We start from the raw sequence: 21,469 nt of genomic DNA, 5'->3' as shown, positions 1-21,469 counted from the left end.
CAGTTCGCTTAAACGTTTGCTACGTTGAGGAACTATTTGTACTGAATAACACATTCCCCCCACCACCCCCACCCCCAAATGTTTTTGTACATTCTTGAACAGACTTTGAGGTATGTTTTCTCCCGTTCGATGGGTGAAGCAATGAGTGGCGTATTTAAACGGAATTGGTCATGTTGACGGCGTTCCCCAACACACAATCCAAACCCTCCCCGTTTTTCAATTGGTCATTCAGGTCAGCACTGTTTCTGTTTATTTTAAAAACGTACTGAGCGCAGCCCGGGACACAGCGTTACAAAGTTTTCATTCTGTGTCTTGTACGGTGAGACCAATGGTTGTTGAGCACATACCCATACTAAAAACTTCCAGTGATGTGGTTTTTTCATGAAAGAGGGAGGAGTTTACCAGTCTTCAAAATGCCACCTGAACTCAATCAAGGAAATTCATCAGATTGTGTTTCCCACCAGAAGTGGAAGGTAATTGTTTGCTTGTGAGCGGTGTTCTGCATACATAGACAGGTGAGTTTCAATTGAATACTTTTGTCAAATGTGATCTATGCCGCACCATCCCCACATGGCATTCACAAGACCCTTAATTTCCTCTCAACTGAGTCAAACACAAATGGAACTCTTGACAACTTTTAAGCACTTGCGTCCATGTACAGCCTATGTTTTGTTAGATTACAACATAAGGATTAGAACATACATACAACATAAGGACTTCACAAAAAAATGTAACATTGTAACCATTTATTGCAACAATCGTTTATCCACCTATGTTTGTGGTCACAGTTTAGCGCTGTTTTAGAGGGTGCGAGCGCACGTCACCATCTATTATGTCGGTGACTGGTAAAATCAAAGATTGTCATATTTTGACAAGATGGTCGAGTGACTGCTTTAATGGAAATGCATGTTCTTAAATATGGAAGGCAGGAGAACGTGCGAAAAGGTGGGGCCATTCTTGCCAATGGGGCAGAAGCATGTGACCAATGGGTCTTAGAGGACTCAGCTTTGTATCTGTGCCATTAAAGGATCTGTGACAAAATGGGCAGTGCTAATGAGGCTGTCTCCACTTTAAAATCGTCCATTTCTTTCTTAATTGGTTGATTTGTTCCCAACTTGTATGAATCCCCCATCAGTTGCTAATTTAAAATGGTGGAAGCCCTTTTTGCTCCTGAGTGGCACAGTGGTCTAAGGCAGTGCTAGTAGGTGTGACGGCAGACCTGGGTTTGTATCACATCTGGCTAAGATCTCTAGTCCCATAGGGCAGTGTACAATAGGCCCAGAGTCGTCCGGGTTTGACTGGAGGCGACTTTACAAGTAGGCCGTCATTGTCAATAAGAATTTGTTCTTCACTGACTTTTATATGGGTAAATATTATTGACATTTTTAAAAAAGTAATTACGTCCATGAGTCTGACAGCGGGAAACTCTGATCTTTTTATTTTTTAAATCCACAAGCATCCACTTATCAGTGCATATGTAACAACCCGAGCCATTGTGAAACTTCGATTCCATCAAATAAGTCTTGCGTAGCAAATTAGCAAAAAATGTTTTTTTTTCCAAATTCGACACTCTTATTGACCTCCATACAAAAATGATTTGCTTATTTTCGTGGACAGATTTTCCTCTCGCTCTTCCTCTGGTAAAATGCATTGGTTTATTCAGTTTCAGATTATTGTTATTTGTTCATGCTTACATTATTTGTGGTTTTACATGTTTAACTGTCTTTTAATTTTGTCATGCGAGTCTCGACTGGTCTCTGTCTAGCCTAAAAACTAGGCATACCTGTTGATGAGAATGGTTTAGCCTGTTTTGGGAGTGTAAGTTCAGGCTATACTATCAACTTCTATTTATGACAACCTGTACTTGGAAGCTCTTGTTATGAGCGTTTGTCAAATGTGAACTATACTGCACCATCCCCAAGTGGAATTCATAAGGCCTTTTAGTCTAACGCTGTGTTTGTAAAGATTTGGGTAGGAATATACCATTTTGTGAAGTCTCAACTACTAGTTGGCTGCATTCAAGTTCTTTGAACTCGTTGAGAAACAGACTGGCTGGCAAATGGCCACCAGGCTTCGTAAACCATAAGCTAAAAGTACAGCTATCCTGTAGAGGTCGAGCGACTATTCAGAATGGCTGATTCATTTGGGCCGATTTCCAGTTATGAAAACTTGAAATCGGTATTTTTGGTCACCGATTTGACTTTTTTTTAACCTTTTTATTTAACTAGTCAGTTAAGTCAGTTAACAACACATTCTTATTTTCAATAATGGCCTAGGAACGGTGGGTTAACTGCCTCGTTCAGGGGCAGAACGACAGATTTATACCATGTCAGCTCGGGGAATTCAATCTTGTAACCTTATAGTTAACTAGTCCAACGCGCTAACCACCTGCCTCTCATTGCACTCCATGAGGAGACTGCCTGTTACGCGAAAACAGTAATTTTGTCCTTCACCTTTAATTGAAATGCGTTAGAATTTTAATTCATTCCTATGGAGAACTGCTCCTATCGGGGAGTGCCAATATGGCTGAACTGTGGCTTCAAACCTCAATAGCCAATACATGGCATCAGCAAGCCAGCTTGTACATACATTGTTGCCAACATGTGTTTGTGTTCCCGTCATGTTTTGAGGGCGCAAGCATCACCTGTCTGGGTGACTCCGGTAAAATGCATTGGTTTATGCAGTTACTGAGTAATTGTTAAGCATGAGTGAATATATAGAATTTAAGTCAGTGACTGCCGCAATCATTATTAATGTGGTCTTCAATGTGTAACGAACAGTGCTTGACTTGGACTGATATAGGTGCCTTACTCATTTTGGGTGCTGGTACTGTTTATATTTAGGTGCAGGAGTTCCACTATCTTAAAAGTGTAATCTATAAGAGCAACACAAGCCCAAGCAAAACAATTGAGGTGCTGGTACTCAGTTCTGGTGAGCTCCTGCCCATGCCGAGCATTGGTAGCAGTGCCTGTTAGCATTTTGTAATGCATGTTTTGACTGGTCTTTTGTATAGGCCTGGGTTGTTGGGAGTATCTGTTCAATCTCAGGCTACACATGCAGACTTCCATTCACATGTGTTGAAGCTCTTGTTATATGCTCAGCTGAGTGAGTTAGGTCTGATTTTTAGGTTATCCAAATCTTTGTGTCCAAGGTAGACTATTTCTACTGTTTTGGTTTTTTTGATGTCATTTTGCATTCATATATTTGTTACTTTCTCTCTTGCACTGTTATCACTGGGCTGCACTGTAAATAAAACTCGTATTTTTCACCATATTTGTTCTGTTAGTTCAAGCCCTCCTAACTAGATCCTATTCACTTAAACTGCCCAGTGTTTCCAGATTTCAATGAAATATGACCTGTAGCTACTTACAATAGGATTTAAATAGTTGTCCTTCTTTGTCCATATATAGTTGTCCATATATATATTTTTAAAGGTTAGTATGGTTAAAAAGCAGATTCTCTGTTCGAACAGTTTTATTTTATATTTAACCTTTTAAAGAACAAAGAACAAATTCTTATTTACAATAAGGCCGACGACACTGGGCCAATTGTGCGCTGGCCTATGGGACTCCCAATTACAGCCGGATGCAATGCAGCCTGGATACGAACCAGGGACTGCAGTGATGCCTCTTGCACTGAGATGCAGTGCCTTAGACCACTGCGCCACTCAGGAGCAATATTGTAGGCTGTGGAGGGAAGGATGGCTCATAGCAATGGTTAGAATGGCATTTGATACCACTCCAGTCAAGCTATCAACACAAGCCCGTCCTCTCCAATTAAGATGCCACTAACCTCCTGTGGTGTGTGCGTACCCCTAACAATAGAATGGTGTGGGCATATATCGTTATAAAAAATATTAATGCAAGTAGACTGCCGATTGACCAGCTCATCCTCTGTGCTGATGATTGGCCAACTCATTCTCCTTAGGGAGATGACATGTTCTGAGGAAATGGTGAAACCAATTTACTGTCTGAGATACAAGTTTGAGGTGTTTTTTTTTTATTTCAATTTATGCTTTGTCAATGCAAGTTTACATTTATTTGCATATGAGAACAGACTATAAACTTTAGAAAGTGCACTTTTCTCTGGGCAGTTACTTTAAATCACAAACTTTTGCTACCTTACCATAATTTTGGGACAAATGTGAATGCAAGCAATAGGCTGAACAACGTACCAGTTTTTGGTTGTCTCCAACCTTATTTTCAGTATTCACATTCATTTTTGTCAATGTAATATTCACAGGCTGTTTGTGTTTAGACAGGCAGCCCAAATCTGATATGTTTTCATGAATTGATATTTAGACCAATTGTATTAGCTGTGAAAAAGATCTGATGTGATTGTTCAAAAGATCCAATTAGGGGAGGGGGTGTTTATCGGAATTGGACTGCCTCAGACTAATTCAACTTAAATCTAATTCAATGTTTTCTAACCGGTTGTCCCCAGCTTGAAGAGATGGCGTCTTACAGCGCCATGTCAGAGGACCAGTTCCTGTGCTCCATCTGTCTTGGTGTTTTCACCAACCCGGCCACAATCCCGTGTGGACACACCTTTTGCAAGTCTTGTCTCGAGGGTGACTGGAACAGCAGTGGAGACTATGCAGTCTGTGCTGTGTGCAATATGAGGTTCACACCTACCCCCACCATCCTGGTCAACATAGTCCTGAGAGACCTTGTGGAAAGTTTCAAGGGGGCGAGTAGATGTGGCGGCTCGGCCGTAGACATTCCCACTGTGGCTCCGGGAGAGGTCTCCTGTGACGCGTGCTTAGGATACGGGATGACCAAGGCTGTCAAGACCTGCCTGGTGTGTGTGTCGTCGTACTGCCTGGAGCATGAAGTGGTTCACAATACCCGGTTCTCCAGGCATCAGCTGGTCAGGCCCCTGGCTAACCTGGAGAAGAGGATGTGTTCGAACCATGAGAGGCTCCTGGAGCGTTACTGCCGCACTGACAAGACCATGCTGTGTGCGGGGTGTGATACTCACCCGGAGCCGGCCCACCAGGTTGTGTCGATGCAGGTAGAGTTCTTGGCTCAAAAGGTAAGAATGAGTTTTAGAGCCATGGTTCCTCAATCCAAAGTCTGATTCACTAGGCAACAAACGGAAGCAAACTGACTGAAACCGAGAGGGACTAGCTGAACTTGTCCAATAAATGCTTGTTTCTGATGTGAAATGATTTCCTTCGATCCTGGTCCTTATTTGTATTCATTAAGGCACACTATATCAAAACAATTTGGAACACAACATTGTTCAAGTAGGTCCTCACGTGTTTCATCCATCTATTATTTAGTTTGGTGCCTAATGAATATGCCCATGGGGACCGTGTGTTTTTTTGTTCTATCCCAGCACTAATGCTAACATGTGTGGTCTTCACTTCAGGCTCAGCTGACTGAAGCCCAAGCAGAGGTAAAGGAGAAGCTGAAGGCCACTCGGAAAGAAGCAGAGCAATTCAACTCTTCATTCCATCACTGCAAGGTGAGTTTTTTTTTTTTTTTTTTCTTCATTTGAATTGTCTATAGTCACGGTCGTTGTAATTGTGAAGTCTTTTGTCATAACATTCAATTGTAAAACATTCCAAGAAACCTCACATGGGGTTACAAAGACTGGGACAGTTTAACCTATGCACCTGGGTTAGTCACTGCTTCGGGGCATTTGCTTACATTGTTGTGCCTACTGAGAATATATTTTGCCTTAGGATGTGTTCAGGATGGTGTAATGCTTTGGAACATTCAGATAAATGTGTTGTGTAGAACATGCTGATTGAGATTATGAATGTCCATCTAATGTATTTCTATCTGGAACTTTCAGAAGTTATCACATCAATGAAAACGCCTCCTAGATCTGTTTTGTGTACTTGCCCCTTGCAGGATGTAGCGACGAGCCAGATCCGGTTTGTGAATGGGTTCCGACTAGACCTGGTCAGCAAGGTGGGGCAGATTTGTGAACGCTACAACATTGAGGCCCGTAGGAGGGTGGATGAGATGAAGAGCACAGCCTCCCATCAGAGACGTGTGCTTGAAGATCACATAACAGCTCTGACGAGCAGAGGTGCCGAGCTGGAGCGGCTGATTGGCTCCTCAGACTCCTTTGCGTTTCTTAATGTGAGTCTTTGCAGCCGACTTGAGTCCAGAGTGACTTTTCTGCAAATCCCTTTGCATCCATAAATGTCACAATAGTTTTGATGCTCTTGTACATGGCCATTGGCTGCACTCTGAATTGCTTCCACTTCTCCCAAAGTGTTTTTTTTGAATTACACTCCAAGTCAGATGTAGCTATGGTGGAAACTTCCTACAGGCAATGCTTACAAAAATCTAACGCTTTTAAATCCAAGAAGGGTACAAGTGTGGAGAATCTAAACACGGCATTGTTGCAGGTCAACTGGCTTGTATGTTCAACCCCCATTCATTCCATATCTCTTTGTTCCTTCTCCTTTTAGATTCTTCCCTCTCTCCCTTCTGCTCTTCCAGATGGGGTCGGAGAACAATGCAGCATCAACATCCCCCCGAACCTACTGGGAAACCTTCTGTATACCTTAATGAAAGACATGGACAAACTAGCCAAGATGGGCAACTTGTCTACAAATGGCTATGCTGCCCCAGGTCTTTTTTTTTCTCAGTCTGATGTACAACATTTTGCGGTTATGTTTTCATTTTTTTTGTAACCTTTCTGTGTTTATCCCACAGAGATTGCCGTGGTTAAAAAGTTCACAGGTGAGCAAAGGTGTACTCCTGAGTCTGCGTCCCATGTTTTATATTTCGTATCCACCCAGCAGATTGAATGATTCTGGAAGGTGAATGATTCTGGAAGGTGGATTGCTAACCTCACCACAGGAGGCCAGTGAGGGAGGACTGCTCATAATAATAGAATGGAGTAAATGGAATGGTATCAACCAGATGGAGACTGCGTGTTTTATACCATTCCACCGATTTACTATGAGCCTGTCCTCCCCAAATGAAGGTGCTGCCTGTAAACCTCATGTATTCTAAACTTTGACCTTAATCCTTACTGAACTTTATGTACCAGGGACAAATATACACTTGTCTATAATGGCAAAGGTGCATAAAATGGAGGAATTCAACTATGAAGTCATTGTTTTAGCACTACCCACAAAGTGGTGTTCGACATGATTCAATCTAACAGTAAATTGACACAATCTACTTTTTTCGTTAATAAAAAAAATTCTTTGGAGCTGGAATTGGGTCATGCTGTGCTAATGATTTATATATATTTTTTAATAACAGAGCAGTGTACAATATGGCAAAACTAAGGAATTTGTCTGCTATTGGATTGAAATGAATCTAACCACTGATCATAAAGTTGTCCTTTAGCCATACCCCCTCCCAAAATGAACCCTTACGTAACCTTTGGCTCTGCTGGCCAAATACCTAATATTAGGGAACAATTGATTGTTGCGTTCCTCTAGCCCAACCTTTCTCTTCTCCTCCTCTCAGTTGAGGTGACTCCTGACCCCAGCACAGCCCACCCATCGCTCCTGTTCAAACAGGCGTCACGTGAGATCCGAGTGGACCAGAGCACGAGGCGAAACGTCTGGCCCATGTCTGCTCAGCGCTTCACCCAGGTGCTGTGCGTCCTCGCCCCCCAGGGGTTCAGCAGCCACCGAGCATACTGGGAGGTGGAGGTGGAGAACTGGACTTCGATGGGATCTGGTGTGTGGTGTGTGGGTGTGGCAACTATATCCTCCATGACATCACGAGGGGTGGATCTCACCCCTGAGAAGGGGTTCTGGGTCCTGGTTCACCGCGGGGGAAAGCTTTGGCCCTCCACCAACACAACCCCTGTGGCTGTCGGAACACAAAGGAGAATGGTATGTTAATGGCATAGTTGGACAGAGGGCACTTGGCCCAAAGTGTTCTCGAGTCTAATACACCTCTATGATTATATAAATAAATACAACTATACTTTAAATGTTCCTCACCAGGAGAGGGCACAATCACACTGGAATATTTGAACTGGGGAAAAGGTTCTCTCATTTTGATTCATGCATGTCTTTTGGAGCTAGCCTTTAAAGTGTCATGATGAATATTTGAAGATACAAGTTGAATATTTCTAATGTTTGATCACTCTATGTGGCATAGATATGAGTCAAACATTTTATTCTAGTCTCAATTTTATTTTTAAATAGAATAATTTTGGTCATAAAGTCTGAGATTTGCTAAATGGAAAAAATGTATATCACAGAATGAAGGGGTACTGTGAAAGTCCATGGGTTTATTTCAATCCTGCCCACAGCTGGCATCACTCAAGTTGGCTGCAGCAGAACACGACCTGATCATAATGCCCTTGGTCAATTTGGTTTGACAGTGGATATCCCTATGGGGCTAGTTGGAGACCATCAGTAAGTTATACTATGTACATGGGACAATATTTTAAAAGGTCAATAGCTATTTTTTTTTATTGACCTCAAACCAACTATACATTGTAGAAATGTGTATATACATATTGAACCCATTTAATGAGACAACAAAGGTGTGTAACATGAAGATATTGTTCCACTTACATTGTGTAAGTTATTGATGGTTGCTAACTAGCCCCATAGATTGGCTATCCAAAGTCAAACCAATTTTACAACGGTAGCATACCAGCTGACGGAAAGCTTAATGGCGAAAAGTTGGCTGGCTAGCTAGTCTACTTCCAGACATGACCTGGTTAGACGCGCTCAAGTTTTCTAGAAGGGTGATTTGACTGTGGGTTTTGGCAGGGAAGTACAAACGCTTCCCTCGTTTGAACACACAAACGTGGGCGCACTCGAGATTCCCACATCAAAACATGCCTCCTAAATCCTGCTCTGTCGCATTTCATAATGAGGAGTTGAAATGTTGGCTAAATCCAGAATCATATCTACACCTTTAAGTTCAAGTCAAATGTATTTATTCCGGAGGGGCAATTTTCAAATACAATTTGTTTACTTTAAGTAACTATTAATAAACTTATTTTATACTTTACAGGCACATGTGGGTGTGTACTTTGATGGGCGGGAGCGGCGCGTGTCTTTCTACGACGTGAATCTCGGTCATCACCTCTACACATACCACCACGTGCCAACCAATGAAAGACTCTTCCCTGTCTTCAGCCCTGATTTCTTCAGTCCTGGAGACAACCCCGCCAACCACGTCATGATTGTTAGACCCTTTGCTGCTACAAACCACCAACGTGGATGATGATGCTCAGAGCCAGTCCAAGCCTTTTGGGGGAGAATTCTGGTCAAGATCACTTTACTTTTTTTTGTTTTTCTTGTCAATTATTTTTATCAAATTAAATGTTTTTAAAGATGTCTTAATAAAAGTAAAACTTAACTTGAGCTCCTTATTGTTGCATGTAGAAAACCGATCTCTCCCTTCCCGTCTAACAGGACCGTAGAGTGGCATTGCCTTATTCTCACGGGAGCTGAATTTGAAAAGGAAAAAAAAGATTTACCTTTGCTTCCTCTGTACTTGTTTTCTCAATTAATCTTATTGAAGGAGGTCTGAAAGTCATCTTGGGTATTCCCCTCTTATGGAGTTCAGGAGACCCAGGGGAAGATCTCAATTGCATACTCCTCGTGTCCTCTCTAGTCTCAGTCTCAAAACCCACTGGATGAGTAAGCCAGGGGTCCCTCCCTTCTGAACTCTTCCTCCAATCGGTTTTGAGGAGGAGACTACGCGAGGGGTATGAAATTGTGCTCTTTTCCAGGATGGAGGAAGCAAGGGTTGAATGCTAGTAATGTTTTCAGACAGCCAAGGTTTAGGGTCATGTAGTGCTAGACTTGGGCAGGAGCTCACTGTAACTGGGTACTTGCAAAGGTGATGGTCACAGTAGACGGTCTATTCCCAAACCACTCCATATTGATTGGGGTGATCTGTTCAGAATGCTGCAGATGGTAAGAGGGCAATGTTTTTTTTATTTTATCTGGGCTGCATTCCACTTCTACACTTCTCAAAGTGTACTTGAGCATTCATGTATTTGAAAGCATTGGATTGGTGTAAGCATTGGCTGCAAAGTTTCCACCACTGTTAAATCTCTAACTGGGAGTGTACACTTCAGGAGGAAGGAGACATTGGCACTCAATCATGACTGGGAGTATGCAAGTGTAAGCGACAGAAGAGTTGGGAATCGGGATGCTGCCTAGGTAATTTCTACATCACCTCAACTTTCCTCCATTTTACACTCTGAAGAATGTTGACTTTAAATCTACAGTGTATATGACAGGACAAATCATTGACCAATACAATTCTTACAGAAGTTAAGGCCATGAGGAGTAGTGACTGGATTAGTGAACAATTCCAGACTGAGCAATCTTTTAAGCAGACTGTTTTCTAGAGGAAGCTCTATCTGATAATAGAATAGTGGGTTGGTCAATGTCATGTGAATCTTGAACCAAAACCCATATCTCTTGCGACTTCACAAATATTTCCAATCGGTGTTTAGCTCCAACTGATGGCAATGGAGTGAAACGACACTTGTGCTTAGGCTACTTCAGTGTGCATTGTCACAGGTGCATCTTGACTTAATCTGGTTCGTTTTTGTAATGTTTTCATGGAAAGGAACAAAATTACAATCCATTATAGCCTACGCCTAATTGTGACAATTCTGACAACTTTGCTTAGGCTTCTGGAGTGATTGATGTCGTGGTATTGGGATTGAGTAGGGCGTGCGTAAAGGTGGCGACTAGAGAAGCACTAATTTCCTACCATGTCCTGTGTTCGTAAAGCATTTGACTAGGATTGCTGATCAAGGATCAGTTTTGCATTTCGACCATAATATGTTTATATGGACTTGGATAAGGGGCCTGATCCTAGATCTGCACTCCTGCTTCGCGAATACAGGTGAAGTTTGGACACACCCACAGTGCTCACTGCTCAGATCAAAGTGAGAGAGGGAGGGATATACTGCAGGGTGTGATGTTGAGCTTGAGCGAGAGACACTAGTGAGTTTCACAGGGCCTAAACCTGTTGTGTATTTCCATAGACTGCAAGTACAATACAGTGAAGTAGGGAGAACCCTCCGGAGTCCTGTACAGAGACACGGGACTGTGTGGACACATGAGAAACAGGATACCTTAATCAGCATGCAGAGTAAGTCTACCTTTTATTTTTATATTTTTATCCCTTTTATTGTAATATGTCAAGTTGGTTACCAAGAATGATTAAACTTGTTTGGACAGCTTTTTTTCACCGCATGTGAGGAGTGTTTTCATAAGTGCATTTAAAGAAATGTTGATCTAGTATAGAACAATTTACAAAAGTATGAATCAATGGTATGGGTGGAGAAATTATTTTTAAAGTCAACATGAAAGAATAGTGTCAAAGTGTTTTGTTTTAGCATGAATTTGATAATAGTTCTGTGGAAATTGACATGGGTTATTCTGCCATATGCTCTCCCTGTAAATTCAAACTTCCTGTATTTGTGAAGCTGTTTGGTTAATAGTATCGTTATTTTAAGTTGAAAAGGTATTCATCGAAACATGGCATGTCATTTCTGTTCAAGTAGGTTGTGTCCCAAAGGGCACCATATCCTCTCCGTGCACTACACAGGGAATACGGTGCTATTAGAGACGCGGACAGTGCGCATCCGTACAGATTCTTTTAAAACCTAGAGCAGGTACAAGGTAGACGTACAGCCTGCATTTCTACATTCCAGGGGTGGTTTGCAGCTGAAGCGTTTGGAACAAGCTCTTTCATGACCTGTTTGCTGATGGGAGTGAGCATTGTGTTGATGTTTAAAAAGTTAGGGCTGTGGTGCTCATTTCCAACATACTGGCTTTTTCGTCTCTCTCTCACTCTCTCACCTCCCCCGTCAGGTGTGAGATCCCCAGCGAAGGGGGGCACCTTATCAGAGGAGTCATTCCAATGTTCTATCTGTCTGGAGGTCTTCGTAGAGCCTGTCTCGACGCCCTGCGGACACAGCTTCTGCAAGGCCTGTCTTCAGGTATCACATTTATTTTATAAAGCCTTTTTTTACATCAGCAGTTGTCACAAAATACTTTACAGTTACCTGGCCTAGACCCTAAAATGCAAAGAAAACATTCTAGAAGGTATTAAGGAACCTAGGAAGAATACTAGACTACGTGCTTCCAACCCCTTGTGTGTGTGTTTCCATGGACTGTAAAGAAAATGTGTAGTCATTCTCTTTCTCCTCCTCCCTCCCTTTCGTCCTCGTTCTGTAGGGCTACTGGGATCACAGCAAGAAGTTCCAGTGCCCCATGTGTAAGAAGAGCTACACCCGGAGGCCGGAGCTCAGCATAAACCGTGTCCTCGCCGAGATCTCTTCCCAGTTCCAGGGGCTCGATGTGGGGGTGACTTCACCGAACACGAAGGCAGGTGCGGTGGCTGGGTGTCTGGCGGTGGGACATGGGTTTCACGGAGAGTCACCTGCGGCGGAGGGTGGAGAGTTCGCCCGGGCGGGCGAGGTGCCATGTGACGCATGCATTGGGAGGAAGATGAGGGCATTGAAGTCTTGTCTCAACTGTCCCGGGTCATACTGCGACGCACATCTCCGACATCACAAGTGAGAAATAAAGAATATAAATATTTTTCCGCCTTCTCCCTATGATTGAAATGTAATTGACCCCCACCCTGACACAAGCTAAACTTGACCTAAACACAGGAAGGTGAAGTCTCTGACATCCCACCGCCTGGTTGAGCCCATGCACCGCCTGGAAGAGAAGATCTGTAAGAAGCACGAGCGCCTGCTGGAGGTCTACTGTCGTAACGACCATGGCTGCGTCTGCATCTCCTGCGCAGAAGCCTCACACAAGACCCACGAGATCGTCTCCGTCGACCGTGAGTGGAAGAAGAAGATGGTGAGTCCACAGACAGATACAGCAAAAAGATAGGCTTGGTAGCCAGGCTTTAGCTCAGTGGGCTAACAGCCTTGTAAGTGCACAGGATACCCTGTTTGATTATAATTACAGAAATTGTGTAGCACTACAGTGCATTAGCTCAGCAGGCAGACAGACAGATGGGCAAGCTGAGATGTGTAACACTATATAACTTGTGGATACATTATTGTTGGGTACAGCCAGCCATTGGGGTAATGGAGGTGATTTGGCATTCATCACACCTAGCATCTGCATCACATCTAGCCAGTAATTGCAACAAAAGCACCCCTTCTTGTGTATGTTTGGAATTGTACTGTACAATACATCAGACTTGGATATTTTCTGCCCTCACACAGAGTCATCTGGGCAAGTGGAGGTCAGAGCTTAAACACCTAATCAAGGAGCGGGCCAAGAAGTTGGAGGAGATCAACCAGTCCATACGGGTCATAAAAGTGAGTCCCTTGTATAAATGGTGATTTCATCAAAATGCACCACCTTTGACTTTTGTGCTGTTTTGTTGAGTGAGTGTAAACTGGATTGTATTAATTAGGGCAAACCGTAGCAAATCAACAATAGTGCATTGTACAGTTTAGTTGATTGGCATACTGCCTCTTGATCAGACACTTTTTTTCCCCCTTCTATTTCTGTAACATAAACATCTATCTTGACATATGGTGAATAAAGTTATGATGTATAAATCAAATGGAATACATTTGCATAGTGTCCCCAGCCCTTACGCTAGGTCTTATAGTTGACTACCATAGTGTTTTGCTCCCATGTTTGTAATGGCTCTGGTCCATCCCCTAGGCCTAGGCAGACTAACCAGCGTGGCCAGTGTAAACATTTACCTGAGTGCCCACACCCTGTTTTAATCCTATACTCCTTAGCTAGAACCTCCTGGAAACTCCCTTTGTGGACCAGATAGAATTTCTGTAGGTTTTAAAGGGGAAATCCGGTATTTGAATAACAGCAAAACGACCACCCCTGCCACTTGTTTAGGTAAACAGCTGAGGCATGAGACTAGAGAAAATGTAGCCACTCTCAAATGCATAGACGGGCAGTAGCCAAGGTTGTGGCATCAATTCCTGCAGGGATAACATACTGTAGACACAGCCAATTGAGACTAGGCTAAATGGTAGTAAACAACTCCCGTTCTCTCTGTAGCAGTACTTTCCACTCACTAAAGCTTCCTAAGTTCACTGCTACACTGGGTGACCAGTCTCCTGGTCAGATATTGACTGTAAATGCACATTGCAACTGCAGTTCACTTTAGCCATGTTTAAAAATCCGATGAGGATGAGTTTACAGAGGGAGGGAATATATTGGTGGGTCACTTTCTGACTGGAGGGAGGGGGGCGGGGCGGGCGGGCATGATAACCAATTCTGTTAATAGGTTTTGATTTTCAATGTTTTTGTATTATACACTTTTCCTGTGTAATCATGAACATGTGAAATGGAAAGGAAGTATAACAAAACACACACGGTTTCCTCCAACTCAAACCGGTAGATATTTGAATGTGGGCTGAGGGAGATAAGGCAGCCAGACCTGTTTGGCGAGTTGTACTGTTGGCAAACCGGGGTGGGTGTGTCCACAGCTTTAGTCACTTTGCAGCATTAAAACACCTACCTCAGCCGTGTGTGTTTTCACACCACAACCTCTCTCCTGCATCACCCCATCACGTCTTTATAGCAGTGCTCAGATGGAGATGGAGATAAATCCTTCACTCTCCCATCTCCAGAATGTCTGTATACAGTGCATTCAAAGTATTCAGAACCCTTGACTTTTTCCACATTTTGTTACAACCTTATTCTTATTCTAATAGTTTTCCTCATCAATCTACACACTACCCCATAATGACAATGTGAAAAGTTTTTTTTTTTTTTTTTTTTTTTTAAATGTTAGCAAATTTATTTAATGTTTTAAGTGTTCAGATCCTTTGCTATGAGATTCAAATGAGCTCAGATGCATCCTGTTTCCATGGATTATCCTTGATGTTTCTACAACTTGATTGGAGTCTAGCTGTGGTAATGCATTTATCTGTATCTCTAGAATATGTCCATGCATGTCACGCTGTCCTTTCCCATCTCTGACTCTCACTGTATATAGACTTCTATTGTGTTATTGACTGTGCGTTTGTTTGTTCCATGTGTAACGCTGTGTTTGTCACTATGCATTATCTTGGCCAGGTCGCAGTTGTAAATGACAACATGTTATCATCTGGCCTACCTGGTTAAATTAAGGTGAAATAAAACATTTAGACATACAGCCATTGTTCTATTTTCTATCACCTGTCTTTATAGAGCACTGCCCAGAGGGAGTTGGAGGACAGCTGGCAGGTATATGCAGAGCTGCAGCGTCTAGTGGAGCAGAGCCAGGCTGAGCTGGTGGAGCTGATCGCTACGAGACAGCGTGAGGCGGAGAGGCATGCCCAGGATCTGGCCAGAGGTCTGGAGGACGAACTGAGCCAGCTCCGGAAGAGGAGCGGAGAGCTGGACGCCCTGGCACAGAACCAGGATAAAGTCATCTTCCTCCAGGTAGGCTAAGACATGACGAGGGGATACACAGTCCCCCACACACACAAACTCAGACACGCATATATACACACACCCGCAGTTAAACCCCTCCTTGTCCTCCCCTGCAGAGCCTGCCCACCCTGGCGCCCCTCCCAGAGCCCAGTAATTGGTCAGGCGTGAGTGTGAACACAGACCTCTACCTAGGAACCATCCAATCATCCGTAAGCACCCTTGTCGACAGGTTCCAGGAAGAACTGAAGAGTCTGTATGGAAAAGGTGGGAAACATCAACCATTATTATATAGAGCAAATGATACCTTGTTTTTCAGGGTAAACTAGTGCTGCACTACCCACAGCAGGGGTAGGCTACAGGTACTGCAGGATTTTGTTGCCACTGGCACCACTCCTGACCAACTCAGCTAATTGATCAGTCCACTGATTGCCTAAATTCAACACACCTGGTGTTCCACATTGGTTAAATCAAAAACATGAAGTTCTACGGCACTCCAATACCAGGGTTGCCTACCCCTGATCTACAGTATAAGGCTTTAGTCAAATGTGTAAAACTGAAAATCGAGAGACAACCATTTTCACTTGCTTACTGTGACCTCACTTTCTGTTTCCAAATCCCTTTTCTCTCCAGATAGAATATACCTGTAGGTGCCAATCTAGGGATCAGTTAGTTTCACTCAATCCTTACCTCAACTGCAGGGAAGAAAAAACCCACCAAACTGACCTTACATCAGTGTTTATCACGGCTCATAATAATGTCCAGAACGGAGCAAATGGAATGGCATTTTGTTGATGTATTTGATACTATTCCACTCCAGCCATTACCATGAGCCCATCCTCCCCAATGAAGGTGCCACTAAAGTACAAAATGGAAAATAAATATGGATGGTGTTTGTTCTTCACTGGTTGCCCTTGTAGCAACAGGTGACAAATCTTGCTGCTGTGATGGCACACTGTGGTATTTCACCTAATAGCTATGGGAGATGTCAACATATGATTTGTTTTCAAATTCTTTGTGGGTCTGTGTAATCTGAGGGAAATATGTGTCTCTTATATGGTCACACGTTTGTCAGGAAGTTAGAAATTGCAGCTCAGTTTCCAACCTCATTTTGTTGGCAGTGGGCACATCCTGTAGACTGTCCTCTTTAGAGCCAGGTCTGCCTACAGCTGCAGCTCTCAATAGCAGGGATATTCTCACTGAGTCTGTACATAGTCAAAGCTTTCCTTAATTTTGTGTCAGTCACAGTGGACAAGTATTATGCCACGATGTACTCTCTGTTTTAGGGTCAAATAGCATTCTAGTTTGCTGTCTTTTGGTTCATTCATTCCAATTTCAAGTAACTATTTTTGTTCTTGCTCTGTCTTTTGCAGAGCTCAGGCAGCTGCAGAACTATGCAAGTGAGTACAGTTACCTGTTTTGTTTTTTAGATTGGTGTGAATTTTACTTTCAACTGTGATTTTGCTAAACATACTCTTTGAAACAACTTTGTTTAAACGTTAATGACAGAATCCTGTGGACTTCTAAAATGTTGGTCGATATTAGAGAAATTGTAAGGCTTTGTTGAACCTCCGAAATTCAGCTTTGTCTATACTTCACTGTCAGTACTTGGTCATGATAACAGTTAGGATTTGATACAAACCTGCAGTGGAGGTTGGTGGCACCATAATTGGGGAGGACGGCACGGTAAGGGCTGAGCAGAGTAAGTGGAAAGGTATCAACATCAGACACATGGTTTCAATGTGTTTGATGCCATTCCATTCGCATCGTTCCAGACATTTATTATGAGTCGTCCTCCCCTCAGCAGCCTCCACTGGTTGTTTACTCCAGGAATATGTCCACTCCTCCATTTTGTTTGGTCAACTACAGGACATACATTGTTTTAAATGGAACTTCGACTGGTCACAATATAACCCACCCTCTTCCAAATATAACTTACTCTCTTCTCATAAGAATCAATGCTGTTCTAAATAGAATCAGCATTGTTCTCAACATGGCTCTGTCTCTGCTCCTCCAGCTGAAGTGTACCTGGACCCGGGTACTGCCCAGAGGAACCTGGTCCTGTCAGAGGACGGTCGCCAGGTGATATACGAGGAACGGAAGCACAACCAGTCGGAAGGCACTCGTCGCTTCAGCCCTGCACTCTTTGTGCTCGCTCGCGAGGGCCTCTCCTTTGGACGCCATTACTGGGAGGTTGAGGTGGGCCGCAAGACTGCCTGGACTGTGGGTGTGATGCGGGCATCGGCCCGCCGGAAAGGAGAGATAAAGCTGAGCCCTGATGGAGGGTAATGCTGACTTTCTATTTCATTGTTTTACTTTTTCAATTAAAATGTCATTCATTTTAAGGATAAAAGTTCAAATGTAATACAAAAAGCAACACATCCTTCCACAAATTTGAACACAAAATATCACAAATTGCCCAAGTGGCGCAGTGGTCTAAGGCACTGCAATGCTAGAGGCGCCATTACAGACCCGGGTTCAGTCCCAGGCTTTATCACAACTGGCCGTGATCAAGAGTCCCATAGGGCAGTTTACATTTGGCCCAGCGTCACCCGGGTTAGGGGATGGTTTGCCTGGGGGGACTTTACTTGGCTCATTGTGCACTAGCGACTCCTTGTGGTGGACCTGGGCGCCTGCAGGCGCTGACCTCTTGTCAACTGACCTCTCCGACACATTCGAAAGGCTGGCTTCCGGGTTAAGCGGGAGGGTGTTAATAAGTGCGGTTTGGCTGGTCATGTTTCTTAGGACGCATGTCTCGACCTTTGTTTGCCTCCCAAGCCCGTTGGGAAGTTGCAGCGATGAGACAAGATCGAAGTTGGGGAGAAAAAGGGGGTAAACAAATGTATACATAATGTATAATAACAATAACATCTATTCTAGATAGATTTCATGACCTTATTGTTACAAAGCATATTATTCAGTGTAGCAAAGTCATTTTTTTTATCCTACCTTTTTCAAATATTGAATAGGATGTTTTTAATTTTATTGCTAACACTTGCCGATAAGGGTACATGAATAGACATGAACAAATAGCTAGTTAAATGATCTGTAAATGTATTAGCTAATGTTATGGATGTGATATTTAGCAAGAATAATAATCTAATGTCAATTCATCAAAGGTACTGGTGCCTGTGGCTGAAGAGTGGGGAGGTCAAGGCTCTGGCATCCACTCGACAGCCCCTCCAGCTGACCTCTCACCCCCAGAAGATTGGCATCTTCCTTGACTATGAAGGTGGCCAGTTGTTGTTCTACGACGTCAAGGCGCGCACACACCTCTTCACGTTTGTGGATACTTTCAGTGAGAGTTTGTATCCGATATTCAGTCCCTGTCTCAACCAGGATGGAAAGAACACGGCCCCGCTCATCATCAGTACTGTGAAACATAGCTGAGACAACATGGCATGGGTTGTGTCCCAAATGGCATCCTATTGCCTATACAGTACACTAAATTTGACTGCACTCCTATGGGCCCTGGTCAAACGTAGTGCAGGGAATAGAGTGCCATTTGGGATGCAAACTTGACGACAACCCATTCTGCTCAGAGGTTGACCAATCACAGTTTAGCCACTTGATTAGGGGCCTGAGTTCTTCCTCACTGTGTGATCTTACCAGGAAAAACTGTGGTACCCTAGTGATAGCCAATATACTATATAACTAAGGACCAGGGTTTTCGTCAGGTTACGTAACATGGTCAGGAAAAGCTAATGTTTGATTGACCTTACTGTCCAGATTCTTACTTGCTTTAATACACAGAAGTCTAATGCTTTACATTTTAACTATTTTGATAGCTGGATTAATCAAAATGGATATTTAGTTTGGTATTGCCATACTTTAATTTGATTATTGCTTTACTAAACATGTTAAGTATTTGTTAAAGGGATCGATCTTTGGATAAAAATATATCTTCTAATAATCCTTACTGTGGAACAGTTGACCTTTTTTTTATGTCTCATTCTATATTTTTAATAAGTCTAAAGTAAATTGAAAGCTATAAACATAACTACAGTACAGCAACTTCGTGTGTGTACGAATGGAGTCCCGACTCCGACATTGCTTATGCTAAAACTTCAATTCCATTGTTTTACTTTTTGATTGGTGTGTATTCTTAGATATTACTGCACAGTTGGAGCTAGGAACACAAGCATTTCACTACATACACAATAACCTCTTAAATATGTAAATACAGTACAGCAAATTCAGAGAAGTTTTTACTTTTGTACTTCAATCTGCAGCTTTTAAATAAAGATGTTCTATCAAGTAAATGGCCCCTGAAATTATATTCAACCCAAGTCCTAGGAAAGAAAACCACTACAGCAAAGTTGTGAAATTCACAGTGGACTTGGAGTTATATAAATGTCTGGACTATCATTAAATGTGAAGACTGTATATTATCAAATCAATTCTCTGGGTTTAATTATTATGTGACTAAAATAATCATGTAAACATTAACTAGGAAGTCAGGGCACCACGAAAAAATGTTTCTAATTTCCTGAATATAACTCTTCAGATATTAAAATACCTGATCAATTACTCATAGATTTAACGATTTATTACTTATGTCATCAGTTCTCATTACTGAACGTCGCAAACCCTTGAATATCTGCACGAACCCTATTTTCCTTAATGAATCAGCAATATACAATTTGGCTTAATTCTTTATTTACTAACTCACTAATCACAGAAATGCGTAACAACAAACAGAATTTGGTTACCAACACTGATTGAAAGTCCCTAGTGGGTTAAGCCGAAATAATTATAATCATTAATTCTAATCCTTTGCAATGAATTCAATGATGTACAATGTATCATTCAATGTATATATTTGTCGGTCTTCTCTGTTGGAATACTCGATCGTCCTGCAGAGTTCATCAGTCTCTAGTTAACGTTCCCAGAAGTCACATTGTCTTTTGTGGTTGTAGGTGGTTAGAATGTATACTTCAGAGTAACGTTTGGAAATGTTCTCAGAGTAGATGCTTCGACGGTTGTCGGTATTCTCGTCCTACATATTTTCACAAATGGCTTCATAATCACACGTTTCACATATTTTGATTTCCCAGCAGGGAAATGTACACAAAGAGACAGGGTTATGTGTGTTTCCTGTCCTCCATGAAATACACTCAACATTACTTTCCCTTAAGTGTCCACGGACCATTCCCACATTCTCAAAAATATAATATTTAGTTCTCCATTTTGGGGATTAGGAGAAGCTCTTTGTTCTGGTAGACACTCTCCCTCAATACTGCATGGCAGTATTAGTGGTTCCTCCTTGTGAGCTTACACCGTTGGGGACTTAGAGGTAACCAGCATCCCGGCTTCATTTCTCCAGACCACCACAAGGGGGAGTTAGAGCACTCATGCATTTGGGTCCCAAGGTTTATATGACCAATCATATCAAGTGGTTCCATTGAGTTTGAAGTGAGCCACCTGTCCCTGGTGACTTTCTTCAGCAAAGATGGCTGACAAAACATTAAGGTGGAAGCAAATGTAAGTAATTATAACATCATGAGTCAAGCAAAAAATATAGAACTGAGAGAAATTTTAATGTAGAGAAACGGTTGTGCATATTTTTTTTTGTCAAAGTTAATTTGCGAAAATCGCTATTTATCAAGATAGCTAGCTGGCTAAATGTTAGCTAGTCAGTTATCTGGTGTTAATGTTTTAGGAACTCCTGAGAACTAGCAAACCAGGCTTGTCATCTTGGGAAACAGTGAATGTAAAGAATCTAGCTTGCTAAAGCATTTACAGCAAAATGAATGGCCTTGCTGTGCAATGCAGCTGAAGTAACATAGCTAAATATTTACTTGCAAATTGTGTAGTGGAGGATAAAAATAACTATGCCTATGGATGTGTAGCTAGCTACAGTATGCAGCCGAGCTGTGTATGGACCCTAAAACCTTTGGTATGAATATTAGTTCAGAACCTTTCTATGAACCTCGGCTATCATAGTTGTATCAGGCTTCAAGTCTGAATGGCATTAATGAAGCATATTGATATACTTACTTTATTGTGCCAAGGATGCAAGTCCTATATACATGTACTGAAGTCATTACCATGCATGAGATCCCTGCATTGTAGCCTGTACATTGATTTATATCCACCGATCATGTACTCCTCATTGGTAAATAAAGGTGGTTC

At 42.4% G+C, this 21,469-nt stretch overlaps 2 protein-coding genes across 3 annotated transcripts; both read left to right on the top strand.

The window, feature by feature from the left end:
• Positions 1–357: 357 nt before the first annotated feature.
• On the top strand, positions 358–9,305 carry LOC110531528 (E3 ubiquitin-protein ligase TRIM7). Of its 2 annotated transcripts, XM_021614747.2 has the most exons (8): positions 358–515; positions 4,444–5,034; positions 5,374–5,469; positions 5,862–6,095; positions 6,431–6,593; positions 6,678–6,704; positions 7,446–7,819; positions 8,961–9,305. In XM_021614747.2, the coding sequence occupies exons 2-8, from the start codon at positions 4,453–4,455 to the stop codon at positions 9,171–9,173; spliced, it is 1,689 nt and encodes a 562-aa protein (XP_021470422.2). In that variant the 5' UTR covers positions 358–515; positions 4,444–4,452; the 3' UTR covers positions 9,174–9,305. The 2 variants fall into 2 exon arrangements, with proteins under 2 accessions (XP_021470422.2, XP_036845079.1); XM_036989184.1 differs by lacking the exons at positions 358–515; positions 8,961–9,305 and adding an exon at positions 8,245–8,351.
• On the top strand, positions 9,305–19,596 carry LOC110531527 (nuclear factor 7, ovary). The gene is made up of 11 exons (XM_036989182.1): positions 9,305–10,120; positions 10,960–11,066; positions 11,792–11,919; positions 12,158–12,498; positions 12,598–12,793; positions 13,168–13,263; positions 15,113–15,346; positions 15,454–15,601; positions 16,708–16,734; positions 17,352–17,619; positions 18,454–19,596. Exons 1-11 carry the CDS (start codon positions 10,110–10,112, stop codon positions 18,722–18,724), a joined length of 1,827 nt encoding a protein of 608 aa, XP_036845077.1. The 5' UTR covers positions 9,305–10,109; the 3' UTR covers positions 18,725–19,596.
• The last annotated feature ends 1,873 nt before the right edge of the window (positions 19,597–21,469 follow it).

This window comes from Oncorhynchus mykiss, chromosome 9, assembly GCF_013265735.2.
Source record: "Oncorhynchus mykiss isolate Arlee chromosome 9, USDA_OmykA_1.1, whole genome shotgun sequence".
NCBI lineage: Eukaryota > Metazoa > Chordata > Actinopteri > Salmoniformes > Salmonidae > Oncorhynchus > Oncorhynchus mykiss.
Note: the sequence above shows the minus strand (reverse complement) of the source record. Positions and strands in the feature narration are given on the sequence as shown.